The sequence below is a fragment of the Peromyscus maniculatus genome, chromosome 9 (assembly GCF_049852395.1).
Source record: "Peromyscus maniculatus bairdii isolate BWxNUB_F1_BW_parent chromosome 9, HU_Pman_BW_mat_3.1, whole genome shotgun sequence".
Taxonomy (NCBI): Eukaryota; Metazoa; Chordata; class Mammalia; order Rodentia; family Cricetidae; genus Peromyscus; species Peromyscus maniculatus.
The window spans coordinates 119,131,633-119,143,950 of record NC_134860.1 but is presented as its reverse complement, the minus strand read 5'-3'; the positions used below and the strand labels follow the sequence as shown (position 1 = coordinate 119,143,950).

General features: G+C 44.7%; 1 protein-coding gene across 23 annotated transcripts in view; it reads left to right on the top strand.

Moving 5' to 3' along the window:
• Dock9 (dedicator of cytokinesis 9) overlaps positions 1-12,318 on the top strand; it is a 279,931-nt gene that overhangs the window by 145,051 nt on the left and 122,562 nt on the right. For all 23 annotated transcript variants that reach the window (XM_076545581.1, XM_076545587.1, XM_076545586.1 and 20 more), the window contains exons 4-8: positions 842-924; positions 3,158-3,227; positions 4,786-4,881; positions 5,663-5,797; positions 10,987-11,161. In XM_076545581.1, the coding sequence (XP_076401696.1) occupies positions 842-924; positions 3,158-3,227; positions 4,786-4,881; positions 5,663-5,797; positions 10,987-11,161 (559 nt within the window). The remainder of the gene's footprint in view (positions 1-841; positions 925-3,157; positions 3,228-4,785; positions 4,882-5,662; positions 5,798-10,986; positions 11,162-12,318) is intronic.

The following is a 12,318-nucleotide window of genomic DNA, read 5'->3' as shown; positions in this document are numbered from 1 at the left end:
GGAATTAGTCTGCCGTAAGAAAATGTCCAAATGAGGAACAGGCCTTGATGGCTAGCTTTAGGGATATACTCTGTGGTTTATAAGGAAGGGGGCTGGGCAAGGCCGGCCTGCACCATGTTTGCCAAGTCCAGGCCTGCTAGAGCCCTCCGGCCTCTACGTGAGCACGTTCCCCACAGACAAATAAATAAATGCAGTCTTCTTAGTAACTTTCCCATTGCCGACCAAGGTAGCTTATAGAAGAGTTTATTGGGGTCGTACAGTTCAGGGGGAGAGTCCATGACCCGTGGGCAGGGAGAATGGTAGGAGGCAGTCACTGAGAACGCCCATCTTGATTCACAAGCATGAGCCTGAGCGAGAGGCTTTGGGAATGGTGCAGGCTTTTGAAATCTCAAAATTCTATACCCTCCAGTGACACACCTCCTCCAACAAGGCCACACTCCAACAAAACCACACCTCCTAATCTTTTACAAGCAGACCAACTGGGGACCAAACATTTAAATATATGAGCCTCTAGGGGCAATTCTCCTTCAAACTGCCGTAGTACCATAACTCTTTTTTTTTTTTTAAATAAAAACAAATGATTATAAGCCAGGAATAGTAATTGCTATTTCAATGTCACCATATAAAAGCTGCTGTCAGATCATTAATATTGATAACTTGAAACAGCATTTTTCCCAAGGGTCATGTTTCACTGGTTCAAAGTCTTATACCTCGTGGGAGACTCTGCAGGTAGAATTTTGACAGCCCATGATTGATGGCAGAACTTTGATATGTCTCTCGGGTCTGACTCCCCAGAAAGTCACCTGACTTTGTTTCTCTGGTTTGTCTAAATCCTGAACAGTGCATCAAAACCTACAACTCTGACTGGCATCTTGTGACCTATAAATATGAAGATTACTCAGGAGACTTTCGACAGCTTCCGAGGTGAGTCACTTGTTAGATGGACACATGAGGACACGTGTGGCTCCATCTGCATAGTCAGAGCCATGTGGAAACAGACGATTGTGAGACTGGCTGTCATACTCTGATGGGGTAGACAGCATGAGAACATGTAGGTGAATTAATCCTGTTCTGAAATTCTGTTTGGAGGCCAGAAAGTTTTCACTAAAGTGTATAAAGATAAGGCCACTATATTGAAATGTTCTGCAGTATGGTTTTATGTTTATTAGACTGACCACTTTTTGTTAGCATTTATTAATTTTATGAAGTAATGAGTTTCATCATGACATTTCATCCACGTATATAACACTCTGATCATCTTCAATCCTCCTTTACCTCCCACTGTTCAGTTTTCACACGCTCCTTCCACTTTCTCATATTCACGCCTTCCTTTTTATTGACATACGTCCACACACACGCTCCTGGGATCATAATCACATGTTCACACGCATACACTGTGCTGTGAGCATGTTCTCTGCTGTCCACCACTCTCCCCATTCCTGCCTGGCCCCCACATCCTCAGGCACATTCTTTTATGTCATCTATGCCTCTGTGGTTTTTATGTATCTGTATAAAATTTAGGCACCACATATGGAAGAAAGCAGGTATTTGTGTTTCTGAGACGGGTATAATTTCTGTAATATGACTATTTCCAGTTGCATTCATTTTTTAGGGCTGAAAACAATTTCATCTTATGTATCCATTCCTCTGTTGACAGACACCTAGGTTGGTTCCAGCTTAATTCATGAGAATAGTTTCTCTCTCTCTTCTCTCTTCTCTCTTCTCTCTTCTCTCTTCTCTCTTCTCTCTCTCTCTCTCCCTCCCTCCCTCCCTCCCTCCCTCCCTCCCTCCTTCCCTTCCTCCCTCCCTCCCCCCCTCCCCCCACCCACCCATCTTAGGTGTCTGTGTGTTTCTTCAAAAGAATATTTTGGAAAAGAAACGTGTGAAGACTATCTATAGTAAAGAAATATTGTTCTGAGAAAGTAACTCTGATAACAAATGTTTTTCCAGGTCAATTCCTTGCCTGCTTTGAAACTTTAACTGAGAGCATACCAAAAGCAATTGTGTTCAGATAGGTTTGTCACCAAGGGAAGCGGGTGGAGAGGGCTGTTAGAAAACAACGCGTTCCGAACCCAGCTGCAAAGGGGAGTGTGATTGGTGCTGGAAACCGAGCAAACGGAGAGGGCTGTTCTCAGGGTCACTATCACGACTGAAAATCTTAGGGAACCCAAATTAACGCGTTCTTGGGTTTGTTGCGTCTGTGAGATTTTGAGCACTTTGTACTTTTCTCCCTGGACCTCGCTGTTTGTTTTTCCTATGTGTGTGGCTCAGCCACTCCTTAGAGTGTTCAGCCAACTTCCTGATTACCTCTTTTTAAACATCACAACTCCCGGCCAATGTTATTTTCTCCACATGGATGGGCTCCCTAGCTCTATAGTTCCCCAATTCTCACTTGGGATTTGGGAATGATTCCTATTTAATCCAATAAATCTACCTTCCTTGTCTTGCTCAGACTATCCCCATGTTGAAAGATAACTGACTACATGTATTCTTTGTTTACTATGGGGTAGATTTTAACTGTTGGTTGATTTTGCCATTGAGCATTAATAAGAATTTCTAGCTGAATGGAGCATTGTAATTGGGATTACGGACTCTGGGTTTCGTCTGGGTTCGCTTTGCTCTCTATATGCCTCAGTTTCCTCCTGGTTAGTAGTTTGACAACGGCCCCCACCAGCTCAAATGAGTCAGTGAGAGGGCATGTGTAAAGTACCCAGCATGCCCAGCACATGGCTATCCACATGATTGCAGCTACTGCTGCTGTGGTCATCAATACTGTCCATCATTAATTATTTCATCACCCTCCATCATTAATCACTTAAAATTCTGTGACCCACTAATTCTTTTCTCTGTCATATTTTATATTAAATTTTTCCCACCAAGTCTTCTACTTAGTACACAATCCACTTTCTTCCATTTAATAGGCCTCCTAGCTCTAGCAAGCTGTGTCTCCATGTCTACAGGTCTACAGGTCTGCGGTGCTGTGTGGACCTTTGACTGGGGTCCCTTGTCTCATTGAAAAGCAAAGGCATAGATGGTGTTATTCTTTACCTTAGGGGCCACTGTTGGGCTTGTTACGGGCTGGCTCTTCTGATGGATGGAGACATAGACTCTATTGATTATGCAATTACAAAGCAAGTTTTCTTTCTTGTTTTTCAAGCAAACTGGCCAAGTTGGATAAACTTCCAGTTCACGTCTATGAAGTCGATGAGGAGGCCGACAAAGATGAGGTGGGGTTCCTGCTCTCTCCTGCCTCTCTTCTCACTTGAGTCTCTGGTTGTGCAGGCTTCAGGAGACGTACCAAACTTACGCCCAAACAGGAATTGGGATGTTTAATGAAGCAAAGGAAGAATTTTTTTAAAATATATTTTTGGGTTGTCTTAAGGTTCCTGCTTTATCTTGACTGCTCAGCACCTCATGCTCTCTGACCTGTGTTTTGTTCTGAGATCATTTGCAAAGATTTGGATCAGATCTTAGACCTTGAATTTAGACAGTTTTCAACAGGGTCTCTTCCCCTGGCAGCCCGTGGAAGTAAAATGGTTATTTCTCCAGTGGCTGTTTTAGCGCAGGCTGACTTTAATAAGCTCCCTAACTCTTGGAGAAAAGAGTCCTTAGAGAAGTGTAGAAAGAGTGTGGGGCCTTACAGTTGTCTGCTCAGGAAGGGAATCCCCATCGTGAGTTTAGACTCCTTCCCCCTTTCCTTAGCCGTACACTGAGTACAGCATTAACCATCTTTAGAAGTTAATATTCATGGCCCTGGGCAGAGGCAGGTGGATCTCTGTGAGTTAAGGCCAGCCAGGGCCACACAGTCTTTTTTAAAGGAGCTGATTACAGGACTGGGAGGCCCAAGTGGAGGTTCACATGCAGAGGTGCCCCGGGCTTCGGAAACCCTTGGCGGGCAAACGATTCCTCAGTTCCAATGATCATAATGCGAACACCACGAATACTGACAGTGAATGGTTGGGGACAAAGCTGGAGCCAGGCCTTCTTCCCACGGCTGTCAGCTTTGTCAACAAACCCGAGGCCATTTGCAGGCAATGTTGCCTCTGTCTGTCTACGCTCTCTCCCGGCGTGTGCAGCCTCTGTCACTGGAAGCTGATGTTGTCACTGTGTAGTCCACATGCTGTGCAGCCAAGTTACAGGGAAAAAAAAATGTCAAAAAGTGTTAAATGGCTTAACGGATTTGTGTTGGGCCACATTTATAGCTGTTCGTGGCTGTGTGTGCTGGCTGCAGCTGGGACAGGCACCAGCCCAGTGCCCACCAGCTCACACCCAGAGCTCGCTGGGTAGGTCTGAGCTTGAAGACACACTTTTATTCTAGCTCCTGCCTCCTCCGGCCTCCCTTCCCCTCACCCGGTCATTTTACAATGCCTTCCTGCATGGCCTTGTCTTTCCTTTTCTTTATTCACCTTCCCCTGAACCAAGCCTCTGGGAAGCATTTCAAGAATTTTCTTTTGTCCTCTAAGCACGGAGGAGTGTAGTTTGAAAACTTTTTTTCATGAAACCGGGTGAGGCAGTTCAACTGAGTGGTATGTGGTTTCTGCGGCTTATTAAATTCCCAAAAGTAAAAATTTGGCCAGAACTAACCTGACCTTAAAAGAACAGGATATCTGGACGTTTAGGCTCATTTTCTCTCACTACAAATGGACTCCAGTGTGACTTAGGGGCATTGGTGTCCCAGTAGAGTAGTCGTGAACAGATGGAATGATTTTCCCATTGGTGAAACTCACAGAAAGTAATCTGTGTAAAGCAGTGGATTGATGTTGTGGCATTTTCCTCCCCTCCTAGGATGCTGCTTCCCTGGGGTCTCAGAAGGGTGGGCTCACCAAACATGGCTGGCTGTACAAAGGCAACATGAACAGTGCGATCAGCGTGACCATGAGGGTAAGAGGGCGTCACCCTGCTTCTCCCCACATAAACCTTGCTACTCTGGCTCGAACATACTGCACAAGGTGAACAGGCGTGCCGGTTTTCCCCACAAAAGGGATACTGTCAGGCTCCTAAGATGCTTTCCTTCTAAAGGACCTGAGTTCAAGTCCCACTACCCCTACCAGGCAGCTCACGACTGCCTGTAACTCCCGCTCCAGGGGTATCCCACACCTCTGGCCTCCACCGGTACCAGCATTTCTATATGCATACCCACACACAGACACAGACACATAGTTAAAAATTTTTTTTTTTAAAAAAGTAAAAGTAGTTTAAGAAATTATGCAGGAGAGGCCAGGGTGAATCTTAAGGAGAAAAGAAACAGTGAGAGGAAGGTGAGGCGAACACAGAGATGGGAAGTAACCCAGAGGAGTGCTGACTACCAGAATCCCGAGGCTCAAAAGACAGCCCTGTTGTATGAGTGAGGAACTCGGGCGGTTGAGAGCATCTCTGTCTCAAGGGTGGAACTTTTCCCCTACCTTTGGGTGGTTCCGTAAAATCTCAAGCTCTGTGGATGAGAAACAGTGACCCATGGATGATGGTGACACCTTCTTAAGACAGATAGGCAGGAAGACCATGAACCATGGTGGGGGATCTTCCTGCAGCCAGGCCTGTTACCAGCAGCATTGGCTAGACTCCCACTGGGGTTACAGAATTCTTCAAGAGTCCTAGTGGCTTATCAGTTCCCACTGTCCATTTAGAAAGAAGAACTGTCTCTGTTTGTTTGTTTTGTTTTCAGTCATTTAAGAGGCGGTTTTTCCACCTGATTCAACTCGGTGATGGATCCTATAATCTAAATTTTTATAAAGATGAAAAGATCTCCAAAGAACCCAAAGGATCCATATTCCTAGATTCCTGCATGGGTGTGATTCAGGTGAGTATGAAAAGAATTTTTATTTAGGTTTCTGGTCTGCAGCGATACTATGCAAGAATGAGCAGATTCAGGGAAATGCTTCTAAACATGGTGTAATTAGGTAGAAACATAATACCTAACCTGAAAACAAAGCTTACTTTTCATCATTCTGAAGATGGCAGGATACTGTAGTAGGCAGGAGCCCTGCAGTGTGCGAGGTTTTGTGTTTAAAACTTGGGCATGATGACAGAGAATGAGTCAGAGGGGGACCTTAAGTTCAAGGCCAGCCTGGGCCGCGTAGTAAAACCCACCGAACTGGGATGTTTGCTGTCTAACATGGAGACTTGTTCCATTTCACAATTCACAGTGTGTAAAACACAAACACCCTGATTCTTCAGAATCTGCCCGAGGAATCGCGGAATGAAGAATGTGAATGCGTTCCTTCTGAGGCCCTCAGACAGAGGGACTCTGTGACCAGTTAACACTCCCCCTGTCAACTAGATAGTAAATGGATTCAGCATCACCAGAGAAGCCTCTGGAGAAGTCAGGGACGTAGCTGACATGGCTCTTGGGTTTGACCATAGGTCTTTTGTTTGGGTGTTTACATTCTTACCTAAAGTCCAATTGCATCTCCATCCTCTGGTGAAGACGCTCACCTCATTGAACAGAGAAGGGCTGAAGTGTACTGCTAGAAGTGCTTCACCCCCGCACCCCCTGCACCTCAGTCCTGGACCTCCCAGCAGGGAGGTAGAATGTTAGACCCTCGCCTTTCTGCTCCCTCTGGGCCGTGGCGTTTCCCACCTGCAGAGCTGCTGTCGTGGACACCCTTTCTTCTCTTCACATTCCCTGCCATGTCGCGTTCTCTGCTCCTTCCTGAGACAGGGCCTCGTGTAGTCTAGGCCTCAAGACAAGTGGAGGGTGAGTGGACCTTCTGATCCTCCTCCCCCACCTCCCACGTGCTGTGGTGGCGGCCATGCACCACCTCGTACGCCTGAGCACCCTGGGGATGGAGCCCTGGCCTCGGGCATGCTGGGAGAGCACTCTACCAGGTGACCTGTTTCTCCAGCCTGTTTTCCTCCTTTTTATTGTGATTTTTAAATTTTTTATTTTGGAGGAGACACCCTCTAGTTACTAGAGTCTAGTAGCTGCCTAAGAAACTTTATACAAAATGATACATTTTTATTTACTCTATCTGCAAATACCTTTTATTCTAGTTGTACTCGGCTCATTTTTTAGAAATCGCAAGAAGTTTTTTGACCTCAGAACATCAAAGGCATTACAGCATCTTCTCATCACCATTGTGTTTAGGGACATCTGCTGGAGTTCTTGCTTTCTGTTTTTTTATGATCACCTCTTTGTAATTTAAAAAGATATTCATTGTTGTGAGGGGTTGAGGTGGTGGTGAATCCCACAGCACACATGGCCGTCGGAGAACAACTTCTCCTTCCCACCAGATGGGTCCTCCGGATCAAGTCCAGGGCGCCACATTTGTGAGGCAAGCACCTTTACCTGCTGAGACCTCCCTGGCCCCTGATCTCGTCTTTCATTTTCTGAAGTCTAGTAGGTTGCTCTGTCTTGAATTTTATTTATTAATTGGCAGACTTTTTTTTGTTAAGGTAGGTATGCGGATAGAAACTAGACATGACAGATGTGGGATCTGAGGATTCTACAGTGTTTGTCCACCTGATGTCTTTCACCTGTATCTCATTCTAGAGACTTCCTATTTGTTCTGTCTGCCTGTCTTCATGAGATTTGGTCAGTAGCTTTATTTTGACAAGATGACAAAGACCCTGTTTGAGTCTCTTAGCCAGATGCTAAAGTCAGTGGGTTCATTTATCTTTCTTCTGTTGGGGATCACAGCCACATTGACTCTACCCTTATTTGAGAATAGTGTTTTCATCTATTTTGTCCAGTGCTCTGGTAATTATGACTCTGTCCTTGTCAGAAGCGAAAATTAGCACACCAAGTTAGAAGTGTGGGCGTGGCAGGAGAGATGGGGAATGCCGCAGGTGGGGATGCTGGGGACGGGGACAAACTGGCTGCCGGGTACCTAAAGTAAAGGAAGCACCTGCTACAGCTGATGAAGCCAGATGAGCATTGCTAGCTTTTGAAAACAGCCAGAACAATGGAATTTTAGTTAGATCTTGGCATGTTTAATTTTTGGGAATCCATAAGCCACAGGCCAGGACCTTAGACCGCAAATGGTGGGCATGTGTCTGAGCCCTAGTTCAAGACTGTAGCATTACTTCACAGTCCCTGAAAAAGTATCTTCAGCCAACAACCAATCAGCTGGTGGATCCCCTACCAGCAGCCAATCAGCTGGTGGATCCCCTACCAGCAGCCAATCAGCTGGTGGATCCCCTGCCAGCACCTTCCCCGACAAGCTACCAGTGTGAATAACAGAGTATATTAAAGTATATCAAAGCATGCTGATTAATTGTAAGTAAGTATCAGAGTGATTCATTAATGAGTTTATTGGCTTCCTGCGTCAGATTTCCACGCTCAAGTTTCATTTATGTGAAGTTGAGAGACCTAGGAGTTACTTTTTTAGCTGAATTTTCTGACATAGTTGAAAGCAAAGCTAGATGTGTTTTTTCCACCCTCATTTTGAAGTAAGAAGTAATTCTTTTTGTTTGACAAGAATGTCCTGTTGCAAGTCTGCAACACAGTGCACAGATGTTTGTTGTTGGATAGCTCTCATCCAGCTGCTAGCCTCATGGGTGCATTTCAGACTCTGAGGTCTGACCCCAGTGTCCATCTCTTCCTTCAGATTCTTTTTGCATATGTAGCTCATAGCATTTCTCATTTGCTGAACTGCATATAAGTCTTCAAAAGACTAATTTCCTTTTTATCTCACCTGTTTGAAGCTGAGCATCAAAGGTTGTAAGTTAAGCCCATCTATGGTAGCATACACTGGAAGTCCTAGCACTTGGGAGGTGGAGGCAAGAAGTGCCAGAGTTTCAAGTCTTTCCTCGCTACCTAGGGGGTTTGAGAGCAGCCTGCCTTACATGAGACCCTGTCTCAAACAACAACAAAAAGAAACAAAAAGTTGTGATTTAAATGGTTTTGAGAAAAAAAATAATACTTTGGGATGTTTGCTTTTTAATTTTGATCATGTGTATTTACTGTTCATGATACTGTGTTCCTTAAGGAGATCTACATATAAGTATATATTGTATGTTAACACACTTTTCTACCCTCTCTCATGCCCCTCCCACACCCCTCTGTCGGCCCCCACCCCCACATTAGGAGATCTTCATATAAATATATAGGCTACGCTAACACTTCTCTGCCCTCTCACACCCCTCCCACACCCCTCTGTCGGCCCCCACACCCCCATAAGGAGCTCTTCATATAAATATATAGGCTATGCTAACACTTTTCCCTACCCTCTCATGCCCCACCCCTCTTTGGATGTTATTTGAAATAATAGCTGACTACTGCTATGAATGAAAAGAAATGCCTAAGGGGAAAGTTTCCAGGTAGACCTGAAAGAGAACTTGAGTCTTAAACCCTAACATGTCCTAAATAAAGCCACAGGAGTCGGTCCATTAGACTTGTACTGCAGATGAAAAAAATGGCTCTCTGAAAGGATCACTTAGACTCAAGGCCTAGTGCTTTTACTTGACTGTTGTGTGTTTGAGGAATAGGTGATTCCCCGGTACACAGAGAAAACTCCTTCATTCCCAGCTTTCTCTCCTCGATTCCTACCTTTGCATTTAAGTGAGACCCGAGGTGGCAATTACTGAGCCCATGGAAGACAGTCTGTGCACAGTGGTTCGTATGGCCTTCCCCAAAGAAGCAGTTAGCTTCAGGCTTCTAAAAACTGTGCTGCAGAAACGATGGACCTTCGGTCACCTTGTGCCTGGGCACTACACTGTGCAGCATCCTTGAACTGCAGATGGTTGGGTGTCGGTCGAGACAGTCTGCCTGCTCAGCAGTCAGAGGGGGATTGTGACACCTCCCCCTTCAGCCTGTGTGCACTGTTCTTCAGAGATGAATCTCTGTCTAGTGTGGTTAGCCTCGAGTGTTTGTCTCTAGGATATATTTGTCGGTGTCTGGAGATGTTTTTGACTCATAGCTGTCCCACTGACATGTGATGGGTGGAGACTGGGATGCTGCCAAACATAGTACAGTACATAGAATAGTCCCTTGTGAAAAGAATGATGGACTCGAATGTGAGCAGCACTGACGTGGACTAACCTTGGTCTACACTTATCTTCCATCCCATAATGGACATGCAAACTGGAGACAGAGTCCACATACTTTTAGGATTAATAAATGATGGAAAAGTTCCAGGGAAGTAAGCAGAACTGATTGGTAGATAGTAGTCAGCTTTTAGAAAGGCAATGGTGGAGCACAACTTGATTTTTTTTTTAAGTAATTGAATATAACATTTACATGTGAGATTTCATAGATTCAGCTATTTTTCAAATGCCCACTGTGTGCCAGACATTGCTTTAAAGATCATGGATGTAACATTAAATAAAGAGAATGGATAACCTCTCTCCTTGAGGGATTTCTATGCCGTTGCAGGGGACAAGTAATCCATAAATTAAATAGAGAAGAAAGGTAATGAGGCCTGGAAGATGGCTCAGTGGTTAAGAGCACAAGTTTGGTTCCCAGCACCCATGTCAACTGGCTCATAAGTGTCTGTGACTCCAGCTCCAGGAGATCTGATGCCGCTGGCCTCCGTGGGCACCTGCACTCACATGCACATACACACATGGAAATATAATCAAAAATAATAAAAATAAACCTTAAAATTGAACAAAGAGAGAGAAAGCAGCAAATGTTCTTAATCACTGAGCCACCTCTCCAGTCCCAGCATGTACTGCTTTTGCAGAGGACCCCGGTTCAATTCCCATCATGTATATGGTGGCTCACAACCATCTGTAACTCCACTTCCAGGGGATCTGGTGTTCTCTTCTGACCTCCTCTGGGACAAGCCACACACATAGTATACATAGATACCACAGACAAAGCACTCATATACATAAACTAAAAATATTTTAGTTTTAAAAAAATAGGTAATTAATCAAATGGGAAGGTTAAAGGTGGAGAAGGTGGGCTATGATGAGGGCTCAGAGGGAGGGAGTTTGCAGTTTTCAAGTAGTATCGGAGAGCTGAGAAGATGGCACCTTTAACAGATAGGGCAGATTATCCTGAGCTACTTCCCAATGTGTCTCTTTTGCCTGTTTCCATCACAGAACAACAGAGTCAGGCGCTTTGCTTTTGAGCTCAAGATGCAAGACAAAAGCAGTTACCTCCTGGCAGCAGACAGTGAGGCGGAGATGGAGGAGTGGGTCACGGTTCTCAACAAGATCCTCCAGCTCAACTTTGAAGCTGCAATGCAAGAAAAGCGAAATGGGGACGCTCATGAAGGTGGGTAGGTCCGTGAGAGATGGGGAGATGGGAGCCATTTTCAAAGAGTCTGTCAACAAAGAGTTTTATTGTGTTAGATTTTACTTCCCTGAAGCCAGGTATGAGGATTACCTCTAATTCCAGCCTGTGGGGGAACAAAGGTAAGAGACACAGGTTTTGAGGTGGCAGCCAACTGTCTAGGGAGTTGTAGGTTAACTGGAGCTACATAGTGAGCTCCTGTCTCAAAAAAATAAAACAAACAAAAAGAATTAATACTTTGATGATGTTTGTGTGGCATGTGAACAACCATGGTGTAGGGAGGCAGGCCTGGATGCGAGGCCCAAGAATATCACTTTTAGCTATGTGACCTTGCATAAGCTGCTTATGCTTTCTGAGTTTCAGTTTTTACTTGAAAATGGAAATAAGAGCTAGGGATGTAGCTCGGTTGGTAGAGTTCTTGCCTTTCATGTATGAAACCTTAGGTTCCCAGTACTGCATAAACCTTGTGTGGTAGTACACACCTGTAATCCTAACATTTAGGAGATCAAGGCAGGAGGATCAGAAGTTTAAGGTCATCCTTGACTACTAGTAAGTTCAAGTCTAGCCTGGGCTACATGACAGCCTGTCTTTAAGAGAAAATAAAAATTGTGTGTGTGTGTGGGGGGGGGATAATTGAAAAGAAAATTACCGATGGAATGAGTAAGCTTAAAAGTGTGGCTCTAGCCATTGGCACGGAATCTGTCTTTAAAGAAAGTTACTGCTGTTGTTGGTATTACCTTCTGAGATTTTCAAGATAAAGATGGACAGTAACCTGACTCTAAATTACAGGGAATCAGCTGTGTTTTTGATGTATGTTCATATTGTACTTCAAGCCCATAAGTGAACAACTCAGGTTGTTCCCCAAATTACCTGAGAGTTTGAAAAAAGCCAAAATACTATTTCCTTGATCTAACCAAAGCTTCTGATTGGGTGTGGCTGTGAAGAATGTTGCACACAGCTAACCTAAGTTCTAGTGTGTGTGTGTATGTGGGGGGGGGGTGTCTGTGAAGGATGTTGCACACAGCTAACAAGTTCTAGTGTTATGAAGGATGTTGCATACAGCTAACATGAGTTCTAGTGTTAGGGAGGTGGCTGTGAAGGATGTTGCACACAGCTAACATAAGTTTTAGTGTGTGTGT